This window comes from Epithele typhae (assembly GCF_022376455.1).
Source record: "Epithele typhae strain CBS 203.58 chromosome Unknown BXZ73scaffold_14, whole genome shotgun sequence".
NCBI classification, from domain to species: domain Eukaryota; kingdom Fungi; phylum Basidiomycota; class Agaricomycetes; order Polyporales; family Epitheliaceae; genus Epithele; species Epithele typhae.
Genome location: NW_025954205.1, coordinates 225,412 through 247,871, shown reverse-complemented (window position 1 = coordinate 247,871; position 22,460 = coordinate 225,412). Strand labels below are relative to the sequence as shown.

The 22,460-nt window shown below is 59.2% G+C and overlaps 7 protein-coding genes and 2 non-coding genes across 9 annotated transcripts; 3 read left to right on the top strand and 6 right to left on the bottom strand.

Annotated features, from left to right (window-relative positions):
* Positions 1-828: 828 nt before the first annotated feature.
* BXZ73DRAFT_t70 lies at positions 829-900 on the bottom strand. Its single transcript has one exon. It is a non-coding gene; the product is annotated as a tRNA-Glu (tRNA).
* Positions 901-1,552: 652 nt separating this feature from the next.
* On the bottom strand, positions 1,553-3,661 carry BXZ73DRAFT_44548 (uncharacterized protein; the record flags this gene model as incomplete). Its single annotated transcript, XM_048019359.1, has 4 exons — positions 1,553-2,660; positions 2,722-2,854; positions 2,923-3,071; positions 3,126-3,661. The coding sequence occupies 4 exons, from the start codon at positions 3,659-3,661 to the stop codon at positions 1,553-1,555; spliced, it is 1,926 nt and encodes a 641-aa protein (XP_047879448.1).
* Positions 3,662-4,802: 1,141 nt separating this feature from the next.
* Positions 4,803-5,383, bottom strand: BXZ73DRAFT_99875 (uncharacterized protein; the record flags this gene model as incomplete). The annotated part of the gene is made up of 5 exons (XM_048028146.1): positions 4,803-4,917; positions 4,980-5,075; positions 5,140-5,225; positions 5,288-5,312; positions 5,373-5,383. 5 exons carry the CDS (start codon positions 5,381-5,383, stop codon positions 4,803-4,805), a joined length of 333 nt encoding a protein of 110 aa, XP_047879447.1.
* A 309-nt stretch (positions 5,384-5,692) lies between these two features.
* Positions 5,693-5,770, top strand: BXZ73DRAFT_t76. Its single transcript has one exon. It is a non-coding gene; the product is annotated as a tRNA-Gly (tRNA).
* A 135-nt stretch (positions 5,771-5,905) lies between these two features.
* BXZ73DRAFT_89188 (uncharacterized protein) lies at positions 5,906-8,053 on the bottom strand (the record flags this gene model as incomplete). Its single annotated transcript, XM_048025195.1, has 5 exons — positions 5,906-6,820; positions 6,875-7,727; positions 7,777-7,846; positions 7,896-7,967; positions 8,017-8,053. 5 exons carry the CDS (start codon positions 8,051-8,053, stop codon positions 5,906-5,908), a joined length of 1,947 nt encoding a protein of 648 aa, XP_047879446.1.
* A 391-nt stretch (positions 8,054-8,444) lies between these two features.
* BXZ73DRAFT_89187 (uncharacterized protein) lies at positions 8,445-13,546 on the top strand (the record flags this gene model as incomplete). The annotated part of the gene is made up of 14 exons (XM_048025194.1): positions 8,445-8,774; positions 8,827-9,006; positions 9,267-9,374; positions 9,427-9,684; positions 9,753-10,498; positions 10,523-10,792; positions 10,837-11,860; positions 11,937-12,244; positions 12,295-12,445; positions 12,494-12,647; positions 12,698-12,775; positions 12,826-12,978; positions 13,036-13,306; positions 13,360-13,546. 14 exons carry the CDS (start codon positions 8,445-8,447, stop codon positions 13,544-13,546), a joined length of 4,218 nt encoding a protein of 1,405 aa, XP_047879445.1.
* A 607-nt stretch (positions 13,547-14,153) lies between these two features.
* On the bottom strand, positions 14,154-16,202 carry BXZ73DRAFT_22769 (uncharacterized protein; the record flags this gene model as incomplete). The annotated part of the gene is made up of 4 exons (XM_048017657.1): positions 14,154-14,579; positions 14,629-14,819; positions 14,879-15,512; positions 15,594-16,202. Coding segments are annotated over 4 exons (1,860 nt in total), but the record flags the coding sequence as incomplete, so codon positions are not given.
* A 967-nt stretch (positions 16,203-17,169) lies between these two features.
* On the bottom strand, positions 17,170-19,522 carry BXZ73DRAFT_44521 (uncharacterized protein; the record flags this gene model as incomplete). Its single annotated transcript, XM_048019353.1, has 5 exons — positions 17,170-17,370; positions 17,431-17,576; positions 17,630-18,203; positions 18,312-19,139; positions 19,205-19,522. The coding sequence occupies 5 exons, from the start codon at positions 19,520-19,522 to the stop codon at positions 17,170-17,172; spliced, it is 2,067 nt and encodes a 688-aa protein (XP_047879443.1).
* A 276-nt stretch (positions 19,523-19,798) lies between these two features.
* BXZ73DRAFT_44392 (XPA-binding protein 1) lies at positions 19,799-21,658 on the top strand (the record flags this gene model as incomplete). Its single annotated transcript, XM_048019332.1, has 7 exons — positions 19,799-20,064; positions 20,121-20,225; positions 20,277-20,450; positions 20,739-20,958; positions 21,008-21,090; positions 21,141-21,349; positions 21,570-21,658. The coding sequence occupies 7 exons, from the start codon at positions 19,799-19,801 to the stop codon at positions 21,656-21,658; spliced, it is 1,146 nt and encodes a 381-aa protein (XP_047879442.1).
* Between the last annotated feature and the right edge of the window lie 802 nt (positions 21,659-22,460).

Here is a 22,460-nt window from a genome sequence, read left to right as displayed (position 1 = left end):
ATGATCTCGTCTTGGACATTGGACGCTGTGGTTATAGAGGACCGTCGGCATCTCGGTCGTTTCGTGCATAGTAGAGTAACTTTGGGTAATACATGTGTTCTGGGCCGCAGTTGACAGGCATTATACTCGCACATATATACTTAAGTATCGTTTGTGTACCGTCTCCAATATAGACGTCATTGTACCTCACAGCTCGCCGAGCGGACGACGATATCATCCTGATTGGGACAAGGGGAGCCTCTAGTGCTCGTACAAAGCCTGCCTTGTCTTCCATAATATCCATATCCGAGTCGCACTCCGATGTGCACGGTGTTAGAGTTGTCGTCCCAAGTCGCGTAGAGTCGTCGAGAGATGAAGTGACAAGCTAGAGAGTAGAGAGAGACGAGAGAGACGGGCGGCGGCTATCGGGCGGACGAACGATGTTGGGGCGATGGGCACGGGCGAACGGGCGACGGACGGACTGAGAGAGAAAGGGGACAAGGAAACTAGGCTGTGTGGGGTCGAAGCAGGCTCCTACCCAGCCCTCTGTTCGAGTTCAGTGTGCCGGCGCAGAGCGTGCCCTGCGGGCCTGCGAAAGCAGTAAGTACTAGTCCATACAGCAATACCGAAGAATAGAACAGAAACAGAGCATCGGGCCAGGCGGGTCTAGACTCTACGCCACACGGTCACGGAGAAAACACTCAGCACCGGGCACACTCAAGTACTCAACGTCAACTCTCATAGACGGCCGGGTAGGATTGGATCAATCATTTGCCTCTCAACGCGATAGGCCAGGGGACCACACTTGGTTGAAGATTCAAATAGCAAAACTGAAGCCATTATCATGAATTCCGACACGGGGAATCGAACCCCGGGCTATCGCGTGAGAGGCGATAATGTTAGCCACTACACCATATCGGATACAAAGACTATATAATATGAGGTCGTTGCTTCATCTGAGGGCCGAATACATGGCTCTGCTCTTTTCAAGACTACAGCCGCTCCAGAAAGCCACACTAGTGGTGAAAAGTACGCGAATTCGCTCGCGGGGGGATATGTGCAGCAGCTGGGGACACGGCCTCAGAGCTCCAACTTCCAGATTCACAAAGGTCCTTCTTCAATACGCAATGTCGGACGATTGCATCACGGTTTCCATTTGCTTGGTCAGGCGATCGAGAGACCGTTGGGTGAAGCAGAATGCGATAAATAGAGTGAACGACAGGACGCGCGCGTACAGCAGCAGAGTAACCAACTAGGCGCAAGAAACGGGGCGAAGCAGCCAGCATATGCATACGGAACGCGAGCGAGCAACGAGGATGCAAGAAAAACGATCGGGGGTTGTATGTTACGGCGTGCGATGTGAGATGCGAGACCGACTGCGCGGCACAAGTTCTTGATCTAGAAGATTCAGAGAGGAGAAGAAGGGAAACGGGCGTGTGTGTGTGTAGGGACCGACTCGGGAGCGCAAGAAAGCAAGAGGAAAGCATGAAACATCACCGGCGACGACTAGCGACTGGACCCCAAACCTACATCTACACTGGTATCCAGACCGAGCTCCGAGTCCGCTCACTGCCTACGACGCGATGGATGTGCGCCCGCCGAGGCGCGACGTCTCGTACATGCTCGAGTACGAGCTGTTCCGGTACGCCATCCCCGTGCCTGTCCTCGGTGGGCGCCTGCCGACGCCGACGGTATTCAGCACCCGCCCGCCCGCGCCCGTGCCCACGCTCGAAGCCAGCGGCGATGCAACCGAAGACATCGGCGACGGCGACGACGCCATCGTGCGCAAGTTGATGTTCACCATCGGGTTCGGGCGGACGACCCCTGCGAAGAGGGGCGAAAACGAGCCCGCTGGCGTACTGGTCGGGGGCAGGGGGAAATCGCCGGGCCCGCATGCGGACGTGGGGGCCGGCGTGGACGTGCCGGAGGAAGGCGCGGCGGAGCGCACGGGAGCCATGACGGCGGACTGGAGAGCCCGGGGAGAGATGGCCTTGGAGGCGGCCGGGCGGGGGACGCCGGTGACGAGCGAGTGCATCGGGCGGGGACCGGGGTTCGAGTGTGTGCGTGATCGCGTGCGGGCTGATGGGGCAGCGGCGGCGGCTTTGGCAATGGGAGCCGGCTTGGTCGTGGCCGTGGACGCCGACGGGGAGACGAAAGCGGTCGCAGAGGCAGCTGCCGTCGCGGAAAGGGCGATGGCGGATGTTGAGCGGGTGACGGAGTGGCCGCTTGCAACCGTGCCCTGCTTGCCCGCGGTCTGCGGAAGGCGGAGCGGACGCGGGACCGAAGTCGCAGAGCGGACGGAAGCGGAGACGGAGGGCGCGTTCTGCGAGGACGCCACAGAGTGGGGGGCGCTGCTCGAGTCGCGGGAGGCTGAAGAGATGAGCGAGGACGCGGAGGCATTCGACTGTGAGCGGGGGCGGGACGGGAGGTCGATCGACGTGATGCTCTCCGTCTCAACGATGCTCAGACGCGAGGAGAAGGTCTGGGAGGCCGAGCGGGCGACTGTACGCGCGCCGGAGCGGGGCACGGGCGAGTACGAGGTCGGGGCATGGGGGAGATGGCCGACGGAAGACGACTTGGATAGCTTGGATGACGGGCGGGACGCGCTCGCCGACGGCTGGCGTGCGAGGTTGGTGTTGATGAGCCGGCGAGTGAGGAGCGACGGCGCGTCTTCGTCCTCGCTGCACCGAGGGGTCAGTTCTGCGGATCGCGCGCGGACGTGGGCCCCACAACAGTACACACCTGTCACTCCAACCAAGTCCCGTCGTCAAACCCATCCCCGCCCGCAAGAGCTGCTGGTCACGGTGCCGGACTCTTCTCCGCTGCGTGTCACGCGGGTCTCGGTGCACCCCCGACTTGGTCATAGTGCTGCCAGCTGCCAGAAACACCGACGGAGAGATTGAGCTAAAGTGAAGTGCGTGGAACGAGAGAGCAAGTACGCACAGGTCGAAACCAGACTTAGGACGCTGTTCGCGCGGATCCCTGTGGCAGGCTGCTCGTCGTTGTCCAAGTACATCGACAGCGTCGCCGAACCACCGCCAGGAAGCAGCTTGGAGCGTGGGGAGAGCAGACCGTCGCGGAACATAAGGTGTCTGCCCCATCGCACCGTCAGCGGGGGCTGCAGCCAGGCAAAACATCAGACTCACGGCAAAGGAGTGTGGATGTCGATACTCGAGTCGGACTCGCTCCCGCCGTCCTCCTCCTCGCTCTCCTCCGCCTTCTCTAGCAAGTCCGAACCCACCGGCTCGCTCTCCTCAAGTGGCGCTCCAGTATCCTGCTTGGGGTTCGTCTTCGCGCCGCGCCAGCTTGACGGCACGACTGCCGACGAGTTCGTGCGCGAACGCGTCCCACTAGCCATACCGATGCCACCGCCAGGCAGCTGGTGAAAAGTTGCGGAGCTCTGGCGTCGCGGGCGCGGTGTCTTTGCGATCATCGTCTCGACGTCGGGGCTCGTAGGGCGGCGTGTGGGGAAGGACGTCTTGGACCTCGTCGCCGCTGCATTTGGCTTTTTAGATGACTGTGGGACGGCGGGAAGTGCTTTGTTGATGCGATTTGGTGTTCCGGGCTGCGAGTTGGGGGCAGAAGGGGGGAGAGGGCGGGCCTCGCTTGGGCGTCGAGGACGGGGGGCGCTGCCAAAGGTCGCGCCGTGGGGCATCGGGCTATGTGGGAGAACCTCTGCCATGGCGGGAGGTGCTGAGGAGGCGCGTTGGGTAGCTGAAAGACAAGAGAGAACAAGGAAGAGGAGGGATCCAAGACAAAGCGTGCACGACAAGCCTGGTGGCAGGACGCCGCAGGTGACGGTCGTGAGTGTGGAGAGCTCGAATGCGAGACGGAGGCGTGACTCGATCGACCGCGGGCGCTAATCCCTGGCGACAATTAATTATCGCCACGCGAGAACCATATCGAGCCCACTTACCCGACAAGCTCCGCGCGGTTGCAAAGCTGGAGGAACGGAGGGATGCAGGAGGACGGAGTCCGCGTCCAAGAGGAGGACTCGCCGTGGGGCAACTCGCGACGGGGCACAGGTCGGAACGCGGGCTGTTGATCTCGTCCATGGCCGCCGTGATGCTCGCGGGATCAGAATCAATGGTAGAACGACGGGTCGAGCTGTCCTGCACGGATGTACTAGATCAGCAGCACGCAGAACGCACTGCATGGCGGGGCGGGTGCGACTGTAGCTACGTCCGATGATGGAGATCAGCCCACGGATAGTTCTCGACGGACGCGCTCAGTAACGCCGTTTGGATACCGGAGCCTGAGGTGAGGGGTCAGTGTGCCGCGTGAGACAAATTAGGAGTTGAGAATATGGCTTCGAAAGTCGCATCTATTGCAAGACCATCGAGACGGGCGATTCTGTTTGAATTTACAACAATACTGGGGACGAATGCCGAAGTCGGTGAAGGCTCCAGCTGTGATCGAGAGCTTGACGGCTGTGCGCAGGAGTACAATCGCAAAACCGATGAGTCAATTTCTGTTGCATAACGGCTATTACGTTGTAGGGAGAGAAGGCGGTAGGATGTGAGCACAAAAATCCTGCCACTAAGCATTGTGTGATGAGTAGTTTGGAGAATAGTAAGATTGGGGTGCAAATGCAATTCATTTGGCTCGAACAGGCTCGATGCAATAGGTCCGTTCTTGAACTGCTTGACCCACGCCAGAGCATTGCCTGGTGGATCGCAGTCAAGAGTATAAATAGTGTCCTTGTCAAGTATACAAGTCTTTATATCTGTCAATCAGCCACACGCCCCTCATAACCCATGTACGCTGAAGTGCTTGGTGCGATGTACCCGGAAGAAATTCAACACCAACGCTGGCAGTAATATTCATGTCTTCTCGACTTGCGCGCGGCGACCAAACAGCCCGCGCTTGCTCTTCTTGGCTCCCGCGTCCGGATCTACTTTGCCTGCCGACGAGGCGTTGAACGCTTTGATGAAGCCCCTGTCAGTGTGTGAGAGCTCGTCGTCAGCTGCAGCGCTCCAGGTGCCGTGCGGGGGACAGACCGTTGCGTGGCATCTAGGTACTGTTCGTGGTCGAACCGTTTGTCCGTCTTTACGGACACGCCGCTCTTGGACAGGCTGAATCCCTTGTCCTGCAGCCTGGGGATAGAAGCGACGTCAAGGGTGGTGATGAGGACTGCGCTGTCGGTCGTCCGTCACTCACGAGCCCTTGGTATTTTCGACGGCGCCCGACCAAAAATTCCGCATGTAGAGATACATGTAGCCCATACCGGCGAAGAACGCAAGCGTCTGCAAAGCAAGTGAACTGCAAGTCTAGGCTGTCACTTGTGTCCGTATGTCCGATCACGCACCAGGACTAAAGCAGCGTAATCGACCCTGTGAGCGTTCATTAATGATTGTTAGCTGTTGAAAAACGCAGTAAAGCCAGAAACGAACCAAGTTGCCATCGTGTGCAGGATTTTAGTAAGGCGGAAATCGTGGTGGCAGAGAAAGCAGGGATGGGCGCTCTAAAGCGGCTGAGACCCCGCCCGTGCCGGGTGGGGCGATGACGCGCTCGCGGGTTCTGCCGTGACCGCACAGATCGGCACTCAGCCTCTCAGTAGGCGCAGCTGGACTTAACAGAGATGGGCTGGAAAAAACGAGGACAGTCCAGCCAAACGAAAGTTGGGGAGGGGGGGGGTAGAGTATCAATCATAATGCTTTAGTGAGAGTGTGTACTTATTTGTTATAGTATAAAAATGCTTAGAAATAAACATGCATCAGTGGTGTAGCGGTAACATTGGGTCTTCCCATGGAGGTTGGCCTAGCTCGGGGTTCGACTCCCCGCTGATGCATCGGTCGAGGGCCTAACGATTTTTGCACACTAGACGATGTGGAGGGGATGTGTTGAGATGATGTTGATGAGCTTAGACATAAATCAGGGTATCATAATAAACAGGAGATCCTCCACCGAGTCCAAGGTCGACGTGCTACCCAAAGCCCAGGACGAGCCCCACGAGGTCCTTCCATCCCCGCTTTACACACACCCGCACCCCCCCTCCGTACTCTTCCCCAAGCCATTCGACGAAGCGCGCGTCGAGCCCACTGAACGGCCCAAGCTCGAACGACATTACGTCCTTCGGCGTGAGGCACACCAACCCGCCCGAGGTGGCCTCCCACCGTCGCGTCTCCAGGATGACGCTGAAGCGGGTCAAGACCGCGCTCGTGTGCGCATGGAACGCGTCGAGGAGCGCGAGCGTCGTCGCCACCTGCCGCGCGCGGCGCTCGGGAGGCGGCGGCGCGTCGGGAAATTGCCGGCCTCGCTCGCCTGGGATGAACATCTGGCTGGAGGGCGTCGGCGCGATGTCTGCGACGGGCACGACGGACGTCGAGACCGACGGGGTGCCCTTCCCCATCGTAAGCGTGCTCGTGCTCGTCCGCGGGGGGTCGGTGCCGTTGCCCTTGGTCGCGCGCGTGAGCGCGGAGAGCGTGTTGGTGCTGACGCGGCGCAGCGCACGCGACGTGCGCCCGTTCGCGGGGGGCGGGGGCCGGCCCTCGATGCCCTGGCCGAGCGCGCGGACGTGGGACTCGGAGCGGGTGCGCGTCGAGATCGCGTCGTCGTCGGGGCCACCGTCGAGGCGCAGGTTGCTGTTCCAGCTTTCTGCGCGACGGGGGAAGGACGCGTAGGGGGGGCCGAAGGATGCGTTTGTGGGTCCAGAGGAGGCACGCCACGCACCCATCCAGAGCCCGGCGCACATGACGCAGACGTCTTCGTAGACGCGCCAGACGTCGGTCCAGGAGGAGCTTGTGCTGTTGCGTGGCTGGGAGTGCAAGTGCGACGGGTCGCAGCACATGTCGGGGTGGTCTTCGGATTCGGACTGAAGGACACGGTCGAGCTCGGTCCACTGCAGGCACATATCAGGACGAGGTCGCTCTCACGAAAGCAGACAAGCACGTACCAGGCGAACGTCACTCCACGTAAAGCGTATCGTGGATAGACGATAAGTGGGGCCGCGGCCGCTAGGCTGGTCGGCAGCTTTGGGCACATAGAAAGTGGGTCGTGTGTTGGGTGTCGCAGAGCGTAGGTCGATGAGAAGGTCATAGTATGCGGGTTTGTCCAAGAAAATAGCGTCGGTGGTGCAAGCTATCCACCCGCGTCCCGATTTGCTCTCGAAGTCAAGCTTGTCCAAGTCGTTCAGGGTGACCATGCCAAGCACTTTCACGCCCGCCGCGTTCTTCCCCTTCAACGGTGCAATGTCGTCGTCATCTTCACGGCTGTCATCGTCGTATGTGGAGACGGCTTCGGAAACCTGCTCTTGAAAACAGGTGTCGGCCGCGACGTGGCAGAGGATGCAGGCGGCCTCAACCGGAGGGATGGTGACGATGAGAACGCGCCGTCGACCGAGGATATGCTTGTACAACGTCAGGGAGGAGGGGCCGAGGATGCGCAGGAGGTGGGGGAGATGAACGGTAGGAGCTGAATCTGACCGTGTTTCATCCAGTTCCGATGCCCATCCCTCCCAGCTGCTCGAGCATCCTCCCCGCGGTTCGGCTACTCTGCGCTCATCGAAGAACGCGCGCACGGGTTCCCAGTCGCTGTCCATCGGCTCCAACGTATCGCGATCCTCTAGTGAGTCGTAAAGTGAGCTGACCAAAGTTTTCAGCGCCGCGACGTGGGCCCATGGTCGAGCGCGAGTAGACTTGGAAAGGAGGATGCCCAAGGAGGAAAGGCGAAATCCGCGGTGGCCATCCTCCGGTGTGCGCCGCCGCCGGAAGACGCATACACCCTGGTAATCGTCTTTGGTGAAGTAGCTGTGGTCGTAGTGAGTATATCAAACTGAGTAGAAAGAGAACGACTGACACGACATCGCGGTCGACTAGATGTAGACCACTGGGCAGGCAGCTGAACTCGACATTTGATAGGTCGATGTCTGCGAAGATGTAGTGCCTGGCCAGAAAAGGCATCCTATGAACGCTCACCTTCGCTGGCTTTAACTGACCAGTCTATGATGCTGCCTTGCGTGCGGTGAAACGAAGCATGGAACACGGCGACTGGAGAGGACTTGAGTACGAGCAGCAGAATCGAGATGTACGAACGCACCGAGGTCTCGCGGTACAGCACACTCTCCCGTAGTCATGGAAGGATGGTGGGATATCAAGCGCGGCCTACGGGAATCGCGGCGGGTGCGTGCGGCACAAAGGTCGCGGTCGTCGCTGCCGGCGTCGGCGTCGTGGTCGTGGTCGAGGTCGTAGTCGTCGTTAGCCGGCGGCGGCCCTGCGGACTCGGAATGAGCGTTGTGTGCTGACTAAGCACCGCGTCCAACGTATGAGCGTCTGCTCTCCACCTGCGCTTCTTGTCTCAACCCACCCCCTTCCCTCCCATCCCCTCTCTGCTTTCCTTCCCTTGCTTCTCTCGGCCCTGACGCGCTTCACGACAAACGACGCTTTTTGGCCTGGAGGCTCTTGTAGAATCCTCCCCCACCCCACAGACTGCCTTCCCCCGGACCCGTTCGCGTCGTCGCCACAACAATGCATATTCACGGAGCCGCGAACGGCCGCAAAGTAGCACAGCACAAGAACAAGAAGTGGGTCTCCGGTCAAGCGGAAACGCGCAACGGACGGGGTGCCGACGCGGAGCGGTGGGACCGAGGGGGGCATCGACGCGGTGGTGACAGAAGTGGTCGAGGCGGCTCTCAGGCCCCCCTTGAAAACGGAACGCACCTCACTGTCCCCGACAACAACGAAGACGATCTAATCACGACGGACGACGATGATGCGAGTGCGGTGGAGGTGGTAGATCCCGGGCTAGACGAACCATTTGAAGAGCCAGATGAGGACCCGGAGGCGGTATACCAACAGGTACGTCTCTGTTCCTGCTTTGCTTTAATGCTTTGGGCTCAATTTTGAGCAGCTCGTGAAAGCGCGGGAAGTGGAGCGGCAGAAGGCCATTCGAGAAGGCAAGATGGACGACCCGAACGTCCGGAAGAGACTGGAGGACGCCATTACGATGGTCGGGACGTGCATGGACATGTGTCCACGCTTCGAGCGCTACCGGAGGATGCGGGAACACAATCTGGACAAGTGGGAAGTTGTACGTTCATCGTTGTTTCTACGTTGCGACGCTGGGAGCTGCTGTGGTATCGGAGGTCGATGGGGGTTACGTCGGGTGCGCCCTTCCTTCATCACATGCTGCTCATTCCACTAACGCAGGACGCTTGACGGTGCGCCTCAGTAGCACGCGTGACCCCGCAGCGCGCAACCCTTCGCGATACAGCATATCCGGAGGGTGTTCATGCGACCTCCGACACCACAGCACCTCCCTCGTTCTGGCGGACGCTGATTTCTTCCAAGATACCTGGTACGAAGCGCGTCGACCATAGACGCGCCGTCAAGATTTACGAACGTGCCGCTGGCGACAAAGTCATCCCGTCGGATTTGCGTCCTCCACCAGTGCTGAAGGTCCGTCAACCGCTGTCCCTCTACCCGTTCCGAGTCTCAACCCCAAGAGCAGAAGACTCTCGACTACCTCTTCCACGAGCTGCTCGCGACAGAAGGCTTCGAGCGTACTCACGATTTCATTCGTGATCGTTCTCGCGCGGTGCGAAACGACTTTACGGTCCAACATGAGATTGGCCCAATTGCAATCGAATGTCACGAGCGATGCGCGCGCTTTCATATCATGGCTTTACACATGGCTCGCAAGCTCCCGGTGTACGACCAAGCTATGGAAATCATGCAGCTCCAGAACAGTATGTACAGTCTCTGTAGGGTCCGAGACGATCGCTTACAGGAGTCGTAGCACTCACAAGTCTTCGGGAGTTCTACGACGACTATAAGGGCTACCAATCCCCGGCGGAGCTCGAGATGAGGGTGTACCGACGCCTAACCTTGATCCGTGCTTTCGATCGAGACGTCATTCCGGACTGGGTCAACCAGCAGCCCATCTTCCAGCTCGCCACCAAGTTCCGCGACCGGGTCCACGCGCTCAGCAAGCCGATCACGAAAGCATCCAAGCTCATCGTGGACGGCCAAGCCATGGAGATCTTTGGGCAGCTCATCACAACTCTTCGGGAGCAAGATAGCAGCGCTGTCATGATGTTTCTCGTTGCATGCATCATGCAAGGCCTCTTCGGTGAAGACACCGTGGACAGCATCGACGGCCTACGTGGAGACATGAGCGTCCCCGACATCATCGACGGAGTCTATTCCACTTCCCCCCAACAATACGCAGACGAAGAAGAGACCACAGAAGAAGCAGTAGAGACCGTCAGCCCATCCGGCATGACCGAGGTGCTCAGCGAGACCGAAGCGGACACGATGGCCCCTCCCGTGGGGACCCAGGTCGTCGAACCGAGCGCGACCGAGTGGCTGGCGAACAATTTCAACAACCCCCCTCCGTATACACAACCTTCCGCATCCGCCTTCGGCGGACTCGGATCAACAACCTCCGCCTTTGGGTTCGACAGTGCATCAACTTCAGCTTTTGGCAATCTCTCCACCGCGAAGGCGTCACCGTTCGGTGGTGCGACGTTTGGCCCTACCTCAAGCTCGTCCACATCGGCATTCAACCCCAACGTTCCCCAGTCAGCATTCGGCAAAACCACCAGCGCGTTTGGCAATGGATCGTCGGCGTTCTCCGCACCACCCACAACCTCTACGCCCCCTTCCAAACATCCCGTCACGTCTCAGCCCACCTGGCCAGCGGATGCGCCGATGTCGAACGGCTTCACTGGAATGCTTCCACCTCCAAGTACCTCAATTCCCTTTTCCCTTCTAAACCCTACGGCTCCTTCGTTCGCCTCTACTCAACCTTCAACCGCCTCACATTCATCACCGTTCGGCCTTACCAGTGCGCCCACTGCACCGCCCGCTGTACAGTCTTCCTCCAGTATCTTTGACATTCCCCTGTACGCCCCGACAGCAACACCCGCTCCCCCGTTATCCCTACGCTAGAATCCCCGCCCGACACGATCCCCGAGAAAGAGCCCACTCCCCCCACCGCTCCGCCCGAAACACCCTCCCGCATCGTTGAACGTCGACAGACTCTATGGGATCTGCCTGGGTCGTCCTCTCCATTCAACCGCCTCAAGGAAGACCGGATGACATATACGCCCCAACCGGGGACGACTGTCGAACCTCGAACTCCCATCTCGCCAACCGCAGGACCGCCTTCCTTGGGGCGCCAACCTCCTATGGAGCTGCCTCCCACTCCCACCGCCAGGTGGTTCGATCCTCCTGCATCGACCTCACTCCCGGAATCACTGTCCAAGAAACGATCTCTTCTACACTTTCCTTCCATCACCATTCCCTCCCCCACCCCCGCCGACGTCCTCAGCCCCATCCACATCAACACCCCCAGCCCAGAGAAGCTCCCGTCCAAGACGAACGGCAAGTCTTCGCTCTTTCAATCTTTCGTAGCCGACGAGCCAGTGGCGTCTACCTCGACCACGACAATCGCCCCTCAGCCCTCCCCTGCACCGACCACTCCGACCACTCCGATCCAGACCCCGACATCCGCGACCTCGAGCAAGAAGCCGATCTTGGGGATCAAGACCAACGGCATCTCCCAGCCCCTTCTACCATCCGCCCCTTCTGCTAAAGGCAAGGAGAAAGAGACCCAGGCGGACGTCGTGCCCGTCTCACTGGACGCCGAGCGCGAGGCGCGCGCGTTGGCATTCGCGCGCACGAGCGGCGTTGTGCGCGACTGCTGGGCGCGCTGGCGCAAGGCGCGTGCCTGGGCGGGCGCGTGCCGACGGAGCGAGGCGTACAGCGTGAAGCTGAGCGCGTCCACGTCGGGGCCGGTGCGCGAGCGGCGGCCACTGTCCGCAATGCAGAAGCGGCGGCGGGAGTCGGCGCCGATCGAGGCGCGGCGGCACAAGCGGCGCAAATCGAACCAGTTCGTCCAGCCTCTGACGGACGCGGAGCTCGCGAAGCGGTTGCAGAAGGTGCGTTTGCTTTTGTGTTTGCATCTGTCGGAGGACGTCTAGGATTGTGATGCTCATGGAGCGAATGAATGGGCAGAACTACGCGGAGAACGAGAAGCGGTGGGCGCACGGGTCATTCCGCGAGACGATCGTCGACACACTCAAGTCCCGCCTGTCGGCCGGGGTTGAGCTCGCAGAGTGGACGGTCTGGCTCGCGATCAACGCGGAGAACGACAACACTGCGATCTGGTTGCAGACCAAGTTCGACGTGCCGGATTCGGGCAGTTGGATGTCGGAACACGTGTTCACGATCCCCGCGTTCACGAAGATGGACAGCGCGGGGTCCCCTGGTTTGATCGTTTTTGAGCGGACGCCGCTCGAGGATGTGGATGATGTGATCGAGAGGTCGGTGCTCTTGGTTATTCTGTGCGAGCGGGCGCTCATCCCCGTTGCAGAAAATACCGTGTTCTAGACGATTGCGCCCGATTGCGGGACATCCTCGCAACGTTGCCGCCTAAGGACGATCGGAGGTATGTGCCCTGCCTGATGGTCATCGGATGGTCGGACAAGGTGGATGGGGAGCAGACGAAGGACTTCGTGGATATGGTACGTCCGATCATCTCTTCTCTGTTGCGTGGCCTGATCTCTTTTCAGACCCACGAGCTCGTCCGAGATGGTGTGCTGAGGTATATCTCATATTTTGATGTATCTGCAACGGCCAAGGAGGTGGATTATAAGTTCGCCGAGGCGATGCAGAAGACTCCTCTAGACACCGAAGACCAGCTATCGGTGTCATTCGGCTGGGAAGGTATGTTATACTCCCGTCAACATCTTCATGATTCTCACACGCGCGTGTAGACGTCCAGTCTATTTTCGTTGCTCCTGTAGAGCTTGCGATTGCGGATATGCTCGATTGCTGTTGGCGGGATGATGAGCGTGAGTCATTCAACTACGTCCTCCACGAGCGAACTTGACACCCTGTGCAGTGAATTGGGCTCGTTATGATCTGGCGTCGAGCGGCATTGAAGATGTTCTGAATATCGCCCTCCGTGCCATTCTGGGTCTCTTCAACGACACTCCTAGTCACGTCTCTGTTGAGATCCCTGAGGACCTTCCCCAACCAGCTGCACTTGGTCGAGGTGAGTTCTTCTCAAGTTTTCCCCTGAGGTTTGTCCTAATGGATGAACTCGTTACAGCATACGCTACGAAGGACTACATCGAGGCCTTATCGAAGCTATTAACATCGTCGGCACGGGAACTGGTCGGTGCCCGACTGCCCCTCTCTCTACCCAGCGACATCATCGACTTCGCGGCGTCGAAGCTGGAGAAAGTCATCAACGCCCACGCCGAGAAGCTCCGCCAGTTGGTCGCCGACCAGAGCGCCGCCGCGGTCGCGGCCGCCACCCAGAAGTCCTGGGAGCCCTTGCCCAAGCGGCGCTCGTCCAACGAGGCCCTCCGCTATCTTGGGTATGTCTCCCTCCGCCTGTCGAGTGGACCCCCGTTCTGATGCCCCCGAGCAGCGCGTTCGAGCCCTCGTCCAAGCGCGCGCGGCTAACGCCAGACGAAGACGCGACGGATGCCAACACGTCGCAGTCGATCTCGCCGCCGCCGAGCACGACGGCGATGACGGAGCTGAGCGAGAAGCCGATCGTGACGGTCGCGATGCTGCGCGAGCTCACGCGGAGCGTGATGAAGACGTACAAGTAGTTCCTGTCTGTGCTATAATATTGCTGTCGACTTTGAGAGTTAGAAGTTCAGTGCCGTTGTCGCTTTCGTTGTATCTTATCGTACATTGTTGCTCTATCTATCGGTTTCTGTCGAAGTGTCTACATTACATGATCGTGCTACAGGAGTATGCCAACGAAACCGGCGAGACAAACACCTCTCCTTCCGTCAACACTAGTCATTAGCCTGAATAAAAAAATAATGATAAGCTTGGTGTGATCAGGATGGAATTGACTTCACGTACTGCGGCGTTCACAGGTGGGCGCAACGTGCGTACGGGGGTGTTTTGATCGCCTTCGTGCACATAGCTGGGGTGGACCGGCGGCGCAGCCATGAATTTGCTGACAGGATGGAAGTCCTGGCTCGGAGTAAGCAGGTGATTTCCCGGGACTTGATCTTCCAGCTGCCCGAGCAACATGCCTCCGAGCCGGTCGTGCACCCCTTCGTCCGAAGGCCACTCGACGGCGGGATTCAACAGGCTGTTGAACGCCTCGACGATGCCAAAGTACGTGGCGAGCAGATCGTCGTCTTCTAGATCGTCTGGCGTCGGCGCTGGGGGCATGTAGCTCTTGTTCCACATTTTCAACACGTCGAGGCGGAGTCGCTGGGAAGGAGCGGGGATGTCGCGGGGTTGGGCGAGCGACTTCGACTTCTTGTTTTCGTAGTCTCGGATGCGAGCGCGCGCGCCGATCCACTTGAACGCGAGCCCTATCGCGGTGTTGAGTGGGAGATTTGAAGAGCCGTCCTTGCCGAACAAGAGAAGCGTCTCTCCGAACAGCAGTTCCCCGAGCTTTGCGATCCTCCACCGCGTGTTGCTCGCCAGATCGCCAGTCTCGGGTGTCGACCAGTCGAGGCCAAAGTAGTCCTTCAGGAAGGACTCGGTGGACACGTTATGCGGCAGGTATTTGACGCCATTGTACAACAGAACGTTCGCGTGGGACTCGATCTCGTCCGCGACGGTGACGACATGCTTCGGGTCGCTCAGGGTCGCCAAAGACATGTACTTGAACGTGCCCTACGTCGCCTGTCAACTAGCGCGTAGGCAAAGCGCCGCGGTCACTCACCATCCTTTCCGTGCGCTGAGGTGAGGCCGTATTCGAAACGTATCTCGCCAGCTCCCAGTCATTCAGCATCCCGAACCAGTCAACACGTAGATGCCCATCCTGGGACAAGTCGAGACCTGGGCAGATCAAGATATTGCCACTGCTGATGTCGCCGTGGATCAGTTTGCAGTACGCTATGGCGTCGGATTCGGCTGGGTTCATCGCAGTCAGCACAGGACGTCCGACATCTCTGAGGGCTCGCATCACAAACCTTCCATGCTGTCGCGGATGATCGACAACAACTGCCGACTGCTGCGGAAGACGTCCAGTGGCAAACATACCTCCTCTACCACGATGCGGTAGTGAGCATGGCGGTGGATAAACTGAACTTTGTTGTCGTCGCGGGGGGCCCGACGCTTCGGCGGACGTCCGTCAATAGCGACGCCCTCGTCCAATGTGCAGTAGCTCAGCAAGTGGTCAGCGACGCGGGTCGTGTGAGGAAAGGTTCCTGGATATCCGTGAGCGACGAGCGTGGGGACGTGTCGAACTCGCGCCTGGTTGAGAGTCCTGAGCACGGCACCTTCTTCCATTCGGTCTTCGTGAAACCACCGCCAGGTGTCCTTCAGAAAGCAAAACCGCCTCGTCTTCGGGTTGTACGCGACATAACCCCGTGTGCCGCGGCTGACAACGCTGTCGATCTGGTAGAGAGGACGGCCGACCCAGTATTGCTCTCCGTCGAGTTCGATCGCGTACCACGGCCAGCTCTCGTCGAGGGATCGCGCGAAGAGAAGCTTCGCGTGGGCCCAGATGAAGCTTCCAGGTACTGGGCGTTGGGTGTGGCGCACAGGACGTTCCGGTGGCACATCTAGAGGTGAAGTATTCTGCTCGGGGGAGATTGGAACTTTCTGGGGAGATGACATGTGATCCATGTGGGTATCTTGCTCGGGATCGCCCTGGTTGACGTACCCGTGGTCGAAGACATCGACAGGATGGCGGGCGACGTCGTCCGGGAGAACCGACCCTGGCTCGTACGAGAGCTCCGGCACGTCAAAGTGATTGGGGTTTGTCCCTACACGCTTCATTTCCTCCCACTCTTCCGTGGCCTCGGGGATGAGCCTGACCGAGAGATCGACGCCTTGGGATTCGGAGTCGAGCATGAGGAAGCCTGTGAGCAGCTTGATCAGTGTCGTCGGATCCTTAACGTAATCCATTTTCTCCGTCACGAACACCCCCGAGCGGTCCCAGCGGAGGAAGCGGAAGGTACTGTCGAGGATGAAGAGGGAGAAAAGGGCGGTGCGGATGCGGTAGAGGAAGGCGCGGCCGATGGAGGCGAGAATCTGTCTCCGTACATGAGCGCGAGTGTCTGCGGGTGAAGGGACGGCGGCGGTGGTGGGGGAGTCGTCGAAGGGGTCGAACGCGGCTCCGCCGGTCTTGAACGTGATGAGGAGACGCTGATGGTGCCAGCTCGGATAGTTCTCCTTTGGCTCGGTGCCTTCGAGGCACAGTGCAGCGTTGAAGGTCCTCCCTTGAACCTCCGGGCTGTCCAATGTTCCTCGAAATGTCCTTCCGACGTACTGAGGAATCGACTGGACTGTGATCGGCAGGGGAGGCGGGCTCTCCGTGGCGGCGTTGCCGGATTTCGGGCGGCGCGACTGAAGAGAGATCTCCCTCAATGCCAATGCGTTTAGAACGTGATCGGTAACAACGCTCATCTGGGAAAGTCAGAATAAACATCAGACTTAAACGTAGTGATGACTAGCTGGCAGGGTCGGGGGTGGTACGCACGAATGAGCTTGCAAGCATCTCCTCGCTCTCCAGTATACTGCCGTCCCCAGCATACCCGCTGCGCTCAAAAACGGTTTTCAGCTCTGTAGATGCAGCCGCTGTTTTCCAGGGGTCCGGTAGGAGATGATTTGGGACCTCGGGGAGATGAGCGTCTTGAAACGCATCGGCCGTCAAGTGGACGACATGTCGCGAGTCGGGCCAGCCCCGTATACTCCCCAGCATGTGTACACAGTCTGTGTTTCCTTGGTACGTGCTTGAGTTTCGAGACAGGTGACATTGACAGGCTGTTCGTTTTGGGAAAGGAGAGTAGACGCCCATAACCGTCTTGCGCGCAGGAGCACCCGAGACCTACGTCAGCGCCCTGACCAAGCCTCCTCACTTGATACAACGATGGCCTTGTCGCAAGGGTCTGGCACGTCCCAATCAGAATGCCACTTTGACGAAGGCCAGCATCAAAGAGATAGCGAGAGAGAGAGGGAAGAAAGGGCATGTATTTTACACTAGCTAATTTACATCTCTTTATGACTCCGGACCCATCCACTTGAAAGTAGCATACAAGCATATGAAGATGAAAAAGGCGGATATTGATCATGAGATATCATGGGGGTAGTCCATAGCTGAAAGGGAGACGGTGCTCGTCTCAGCGTCTGCGAGAAAGACGAATGGACTCAGGTAGGGCCAAAAGGGTGTCTACAAAGAAAGTCGGGTGAGCATACTCATATACGTGAAAGAAGAGGATGATACACACCCCTCCCATCTTCACAAACTGACACCACCTTACGAGAAAGCGAGGGCGGCCCACGCGGCAGCAGCACCGAGCGCGGCGACGGTCGTGGTTTGCGCGATCGTCGACACAACCTGCGCGACCCGGCGCCGCTTCGGCAGCGGCGCGATGTGTCCGCACTCCCCACTCGCGCTCTCGTTCGCGTCGTCGTCTTCGTAGCACGACCGCTTCCGCTTCAACGCCGCAGTGCTGCTCTGTGGTGGATCGCGCGCGTGGGCATGAGTGGGCGCGATACCAGGGACAAAGATGCATACCTCGAGTTGCGCGGCAGCAGCCCTGGCTTCGGCGGTGGCAGCTTTGGCTTCATCGGTAGCAGCTTTGGCCTCAGCGCGCAGCGCCACGACGGCTTGGACCTCCCTCTCCATCTGCACGCGCGTCTGCCGCTGCAGCTCGCACGTCTCTGTCAGGGGCATCAGCGTCTCTTCAACGCGTGCGCGATATAAAAGTACACACCTAGCAGCATATCCTTTGCCGCGCTGACCTCGCGCGTGAGCTCATCGATGCCCTCGGCGAGCGCCGTGCGCCGATGGAGGTCGGACACCGCCGCGCCGAGGCTCTGGAGGCGCGCTTGAGCGTCGAGGAGCGATATGTCGTGCGCCGCGATGCTCGTGTACGCATCGTCGACCCGCACGCCGAGCGAGTCCATGCGCTCCTTCGTGTCCTGGACGTGTTCGCCGAACGCCTCGTCGTCGCGTTCGCGCGCTTCGCGGAGGAGAGTGAGCTCGTGCTGCGGGGCGTCAGTGATGTTCAGGCGAGAAGCATGGGGCGCAATACTAACAGACGTCTCCGCGATCTGCTCCTTGAGGATGGATGCCTCCAGGATGATCTGGCTCGCGGCGCCGTCGCCGGCCTGGATGCCGAACTCTGAGATGACGATGTGCTCATTTTCGGCTTCGGGCGCCGGGCTGTGCGCGTCCTCGACCGACTCCGCGACACCGCGCAGAAGGTCCATTGGTTGGGCCTGCATGAACGGCATCCACTCACGTGCACTCTTATTGGGTTCCACAATCTCGACCTCCGGAGAGCTCTCATAGTCGTCGGGAGTGTTGACTTCGTTGTTATCGTCGTCCGAGATGAGGATCACGTTGTCTGAAATCTCGATCTCCTTGTGCATGTTGACAGGCTTGGGCGTCACGGGTTCGGGGGAGTGGGAGGGTTCAGGGGAGCTTGAGTCTCGCTCGGGGGAGTTGGGGTAGGCACCCACAACGCTCAGTTCCTCGACCTCGTTCGACTCGACCGGTGGCGCTTCTTCGTGGACCTCGGGAGACCGTGAGCGGCTGGAGGAGAGGTCCATGTCCTCCTCATTGGTCTCCTGCACCATCGCCTCCTCCTGCTCCATCTCGGCGTCGTTGTCGCAGCCCGGGTACCACACGGGGGGTACCAGCGTCGGGAAGGGATCGAGCTCTGCATCTGCGAATGGCAGCTGGTGGATGGGAGGCAGCAGGCGCTGCAGCAGGCTCAGGCGCGTGCGACTGCCGCCGTGCAGCCCAATCCCGGTCGTGCATCCACGCCTGAATCGCAAGGGTGGGGGCGACGCGGGGAGAGACGCCTCGTGGTCCGAATCTGGCTCGCTTGACGAGCTTGAGGGGGATGACTCGGGAGAGGGGAGGAAGACTCCGTACCGGCCCGCGCGTCCCGATGGAGGTGGGGAGCCGTGGTCGGCCATATCGTCGGGCGCAAGAGGAGGGTAGGATAGGAGGGCGGAGCGGGGAGAAGGGATACCCGCAAGAAGGTTCGGCGGGGGCGTGGGTGCCCGAGAGGGAGTGCCCCCGCCAAAGACGAGCTCGACGCGGGCGACGACGGGGCGTACTAGGAAAGCATCCCGACCGACCGACTTGCCGAAGGTGACCAAATCGCCATCGGAGATGACAGTGGGCGTTTCCGGCTTCAGTGAAGTGGAGACGAGTTCCCCAGGGCGTAGGATGTGTGTCCCATGGTGGGAGTGAAGGTCGGTGATGTATACCTATAGGGGAGAACAAAGGCATGTGAGGGGGTCGGTGCATATACGCAGGATCGAGAGCAACGTACGTTTCCAAACTCTGTGAATTCGAACCTGGCATGTCGACGACTTACTACAGGGCATCGAAAGAGGGCGCGGTAGGAGTCGGAGAGGACTCGGAGCTCCCCATCGTCCCCACGTTCGCCAGGCCCTGCGCTCTTGCGGCCGACATTGACGGTGTGGGAGAGAGCTTTCCTGAAGGTGAGGACCTCGGCATCGTCTTTCCCATGCCCATCGACGTGTAGGACGATGCCTTGAGGTCCCCTGAGCAACGGCGGAGGGGTCGCCGAGAGCTCAAGATACGCACCTGAGATGTCCGTGCTCTCGGTGGCGCCCGCTGCGTCCATCGGTGTTGCTACGCTTCGCTGGTGATCACGCTGTGCTCGATGTATGTTGATGCGTGCTCGACGCTCTGTGTGTCCTCGTGCTCGTGGTAAGGGGAAAAGGCAAGATAATCGCAGCCGCTGCTTGCGCGGCGGGAGCCTGCCTGATATGGCGTCACCGGTAACGCATCTGGTAACGCGTGACTCCGGCCCCGGCGGTCCGACTCGACCTGGACGGCCCCTGCTGCCTATTTCGGCCACTTGGCCTTGCTCCGCAACTTCGACGACACTTTCACCAGGATGGACCCCGAAGCGACACCACAACCATCTGCAGGAGAGGCCTCCTACTCAAATGCAGGTCAAAGGAAGCCTATTGTCATTATCACCATCGGCATGGCTGGCGCTGGAAAATCGACCTTTGTGCAGCGGATAAATTCCTACCTTCACTCGAAAGAGCCACCATCGCCACCATATATACTCAATCTGGATCCAGCGGTCACAAGCACCCCGTTTGAGGCCAACATCGATATTAGAGATACAGTTGACTACCACAAGGTCATGAAGGAGTGGGTACTTGTCTCTGCGATTGTAACCGCACTAACGTCAGCGAGTCATTTTCCAGATATAACCTTGGGCCCAACGGAGGCATCTTGACCGCGCTGAACCTCTTCACCACAAAGTTCGACCAGGTCCTTGAAATCGTGGAAAAGCGCGCGGAAACGGTCGAGTAAGCATTTTTGTCTCGTCAAACTTGGGTGCAATACTGAGTCGTCTTCAGCTACGTTATCCTGGATACCCCAGGTCAAATAGAGATCTTCACCTGGTCCGCATCAGGAGCCATAATCACCGATGCCGTCGCGTCTTCACTACCTACAGTTGTGGCCTACGTCATCGACACTCCTCGGACGACCGCCCCAGCTACCTTCATGTCAAATATGCTGTATGCGTGCAGGTAAGCTTGCAAGGACCGTTTTGACCGCCTTTTTGCCGCTATATTCAGGTAGACTTGAAATTTCTGGGCCATCACAGACTTCCCAGAAAGTTCCTTTTGGGCCACTTCGACGCCCCAATTGAGCGGACCTTTATAAGCGCCCGCGACTTCGTTTCGATCTTCGGCCTTGTGAGCCGTGTTAGTCCCCCTGCGCTCGAGATTTTCGGGCTAGTATCATAGATCCATGATTTCTGTCACTCTTCGTCGACCCGGCGTAGTTTTAAGTGTTCTGACTCCATTCGTTGCCAGTATCCTATACAAGACGAAGCTGCCATTTATTCTCGTGTTCAACAAGATCGACGTGCAACATCACGACTTCGCGATCGAGTGGATGCAAGACTTCGAGGCGTTCCAAGAGGCGCTTGCGGCGCACAAGGGAACGACGGACGATGATGGCGAGCCGACGTACATGAACAGCCTGATGAACAGCATGAGTCTCGTGCTCGACGAGTTTTATAAACACCTCACGGTGAGATCTCACACCAGCATCTTAGCTTTTTGTTCTGACGGATCTTTAGGCAGTCGGCGTATCGAGCATGACTGGCGCTGGTATCAAGGAGTTTTTCGATGCCGTCGAAGCTTCGCGGACCGAGTATGAAAAGTCAGTCCTGCGTCCATTATCCATGGAAAACGTGCTCATCCCTACGACAGGGAGTACATCCCCGAACTCCAGCGGGCGAAGGAGGCCCGCGAAAAATCCCTCAACGACCTCAAGTCGGACTCGCTGAACAGGTTCATGGGGGACCTCGCCGTCGACCGCGAGCGTAATCCCGCCGCAGCCCGGGCGGACCAATACGACCCTGAAATGGAAGAAGACGAGGACGAAGGGGAGGACCTTGACGTTAACCTCGTGGACCGCAGTGCGTGCTCCACCTTCTCGCCTCACGCACGACGACCAGATGCCGTCCTCGCTCTGCGGCGCGCGCGGCGCGCGCATGTTTGGTATCCGGTCATCCACCCTCGGCCGCCAGATCCCATACATGTGCCTTCTGGCGCGCGTTCCGCAGGTCGACTGCTGCTTCTTGCTGTCGTGTTCGCCCCGCAGACGGTGGTTACTGACGCCTGTGCCTGCACGATCAGGCGAGGACTCCTGGGCGGGACGGTACATTGACGTAACGCGCATGCGCTCCCACAACGACACGGGCATGGCGTGGCCACGGCCAGGTTAGGAAGCGCGAACCGCGCGCAGGCGAGGTGAGTTCGCATCCTGTTTCCGAGTCGCCGCGTGTTCTAGCGGGCCTTTCCACGGCGCACATGGAGCCTCGCGACTTCAGGCCGGGCGGGGTGGCGGTGCGGAGGCCTGCGGACTTTGAGCTTGGGAGACGTGGTCGCCACCGCGCTTTTGTTGAGGGCAACGTCAAGGGGGCGGGTTACGTACCTGCGCGGCCGTGCTTTACGGAAGTTACTTTGGAGCATGGACGCGTCTCTACTCGGCGACCCAACAATGCGCAGGTGTCGGAGTGAGCCACGAGCCCGTTTGTGGCATGCTTGGAACCGCAATGTCCAGAGGTGTTTGTTCGGCGCGCGACGTCGCGCGACGTCTGGCGAGGCGGGGTCGGCCCAGTGGTTCTCGTTTCACGTTCGATCGCTGTCTCACTTTTTATCCTCTTCTAGGCGCAATTACTGGAGAAGAACCAAAATTGTACTAGCTGGTGATGTGGTGCAATATGTCCTGTAGCCCTGGCGCACTGTATGATGCATCGATGTCACGTCGGTCAAATTAGCCCCGACGCACACGCTGTGCTCCTGTGTCCTCACAATCGACGCATCTTGCTCGCTGAATGGCACTCTACCGACTCGGGGCCGAAGGGGGTGGCTTCTGTACACCGCGGAAGATCGTCGCGCGCTCGATATAGCAGCCGCAAAAAGCCGCAAAGGAACGACGTCGGTGACCAAGATCGTGATGAGGATACCGGAGATCGTGCGCTCCCGTCGACTGCGCACGCGCGATTGTGGATGGCGTCGCTGATC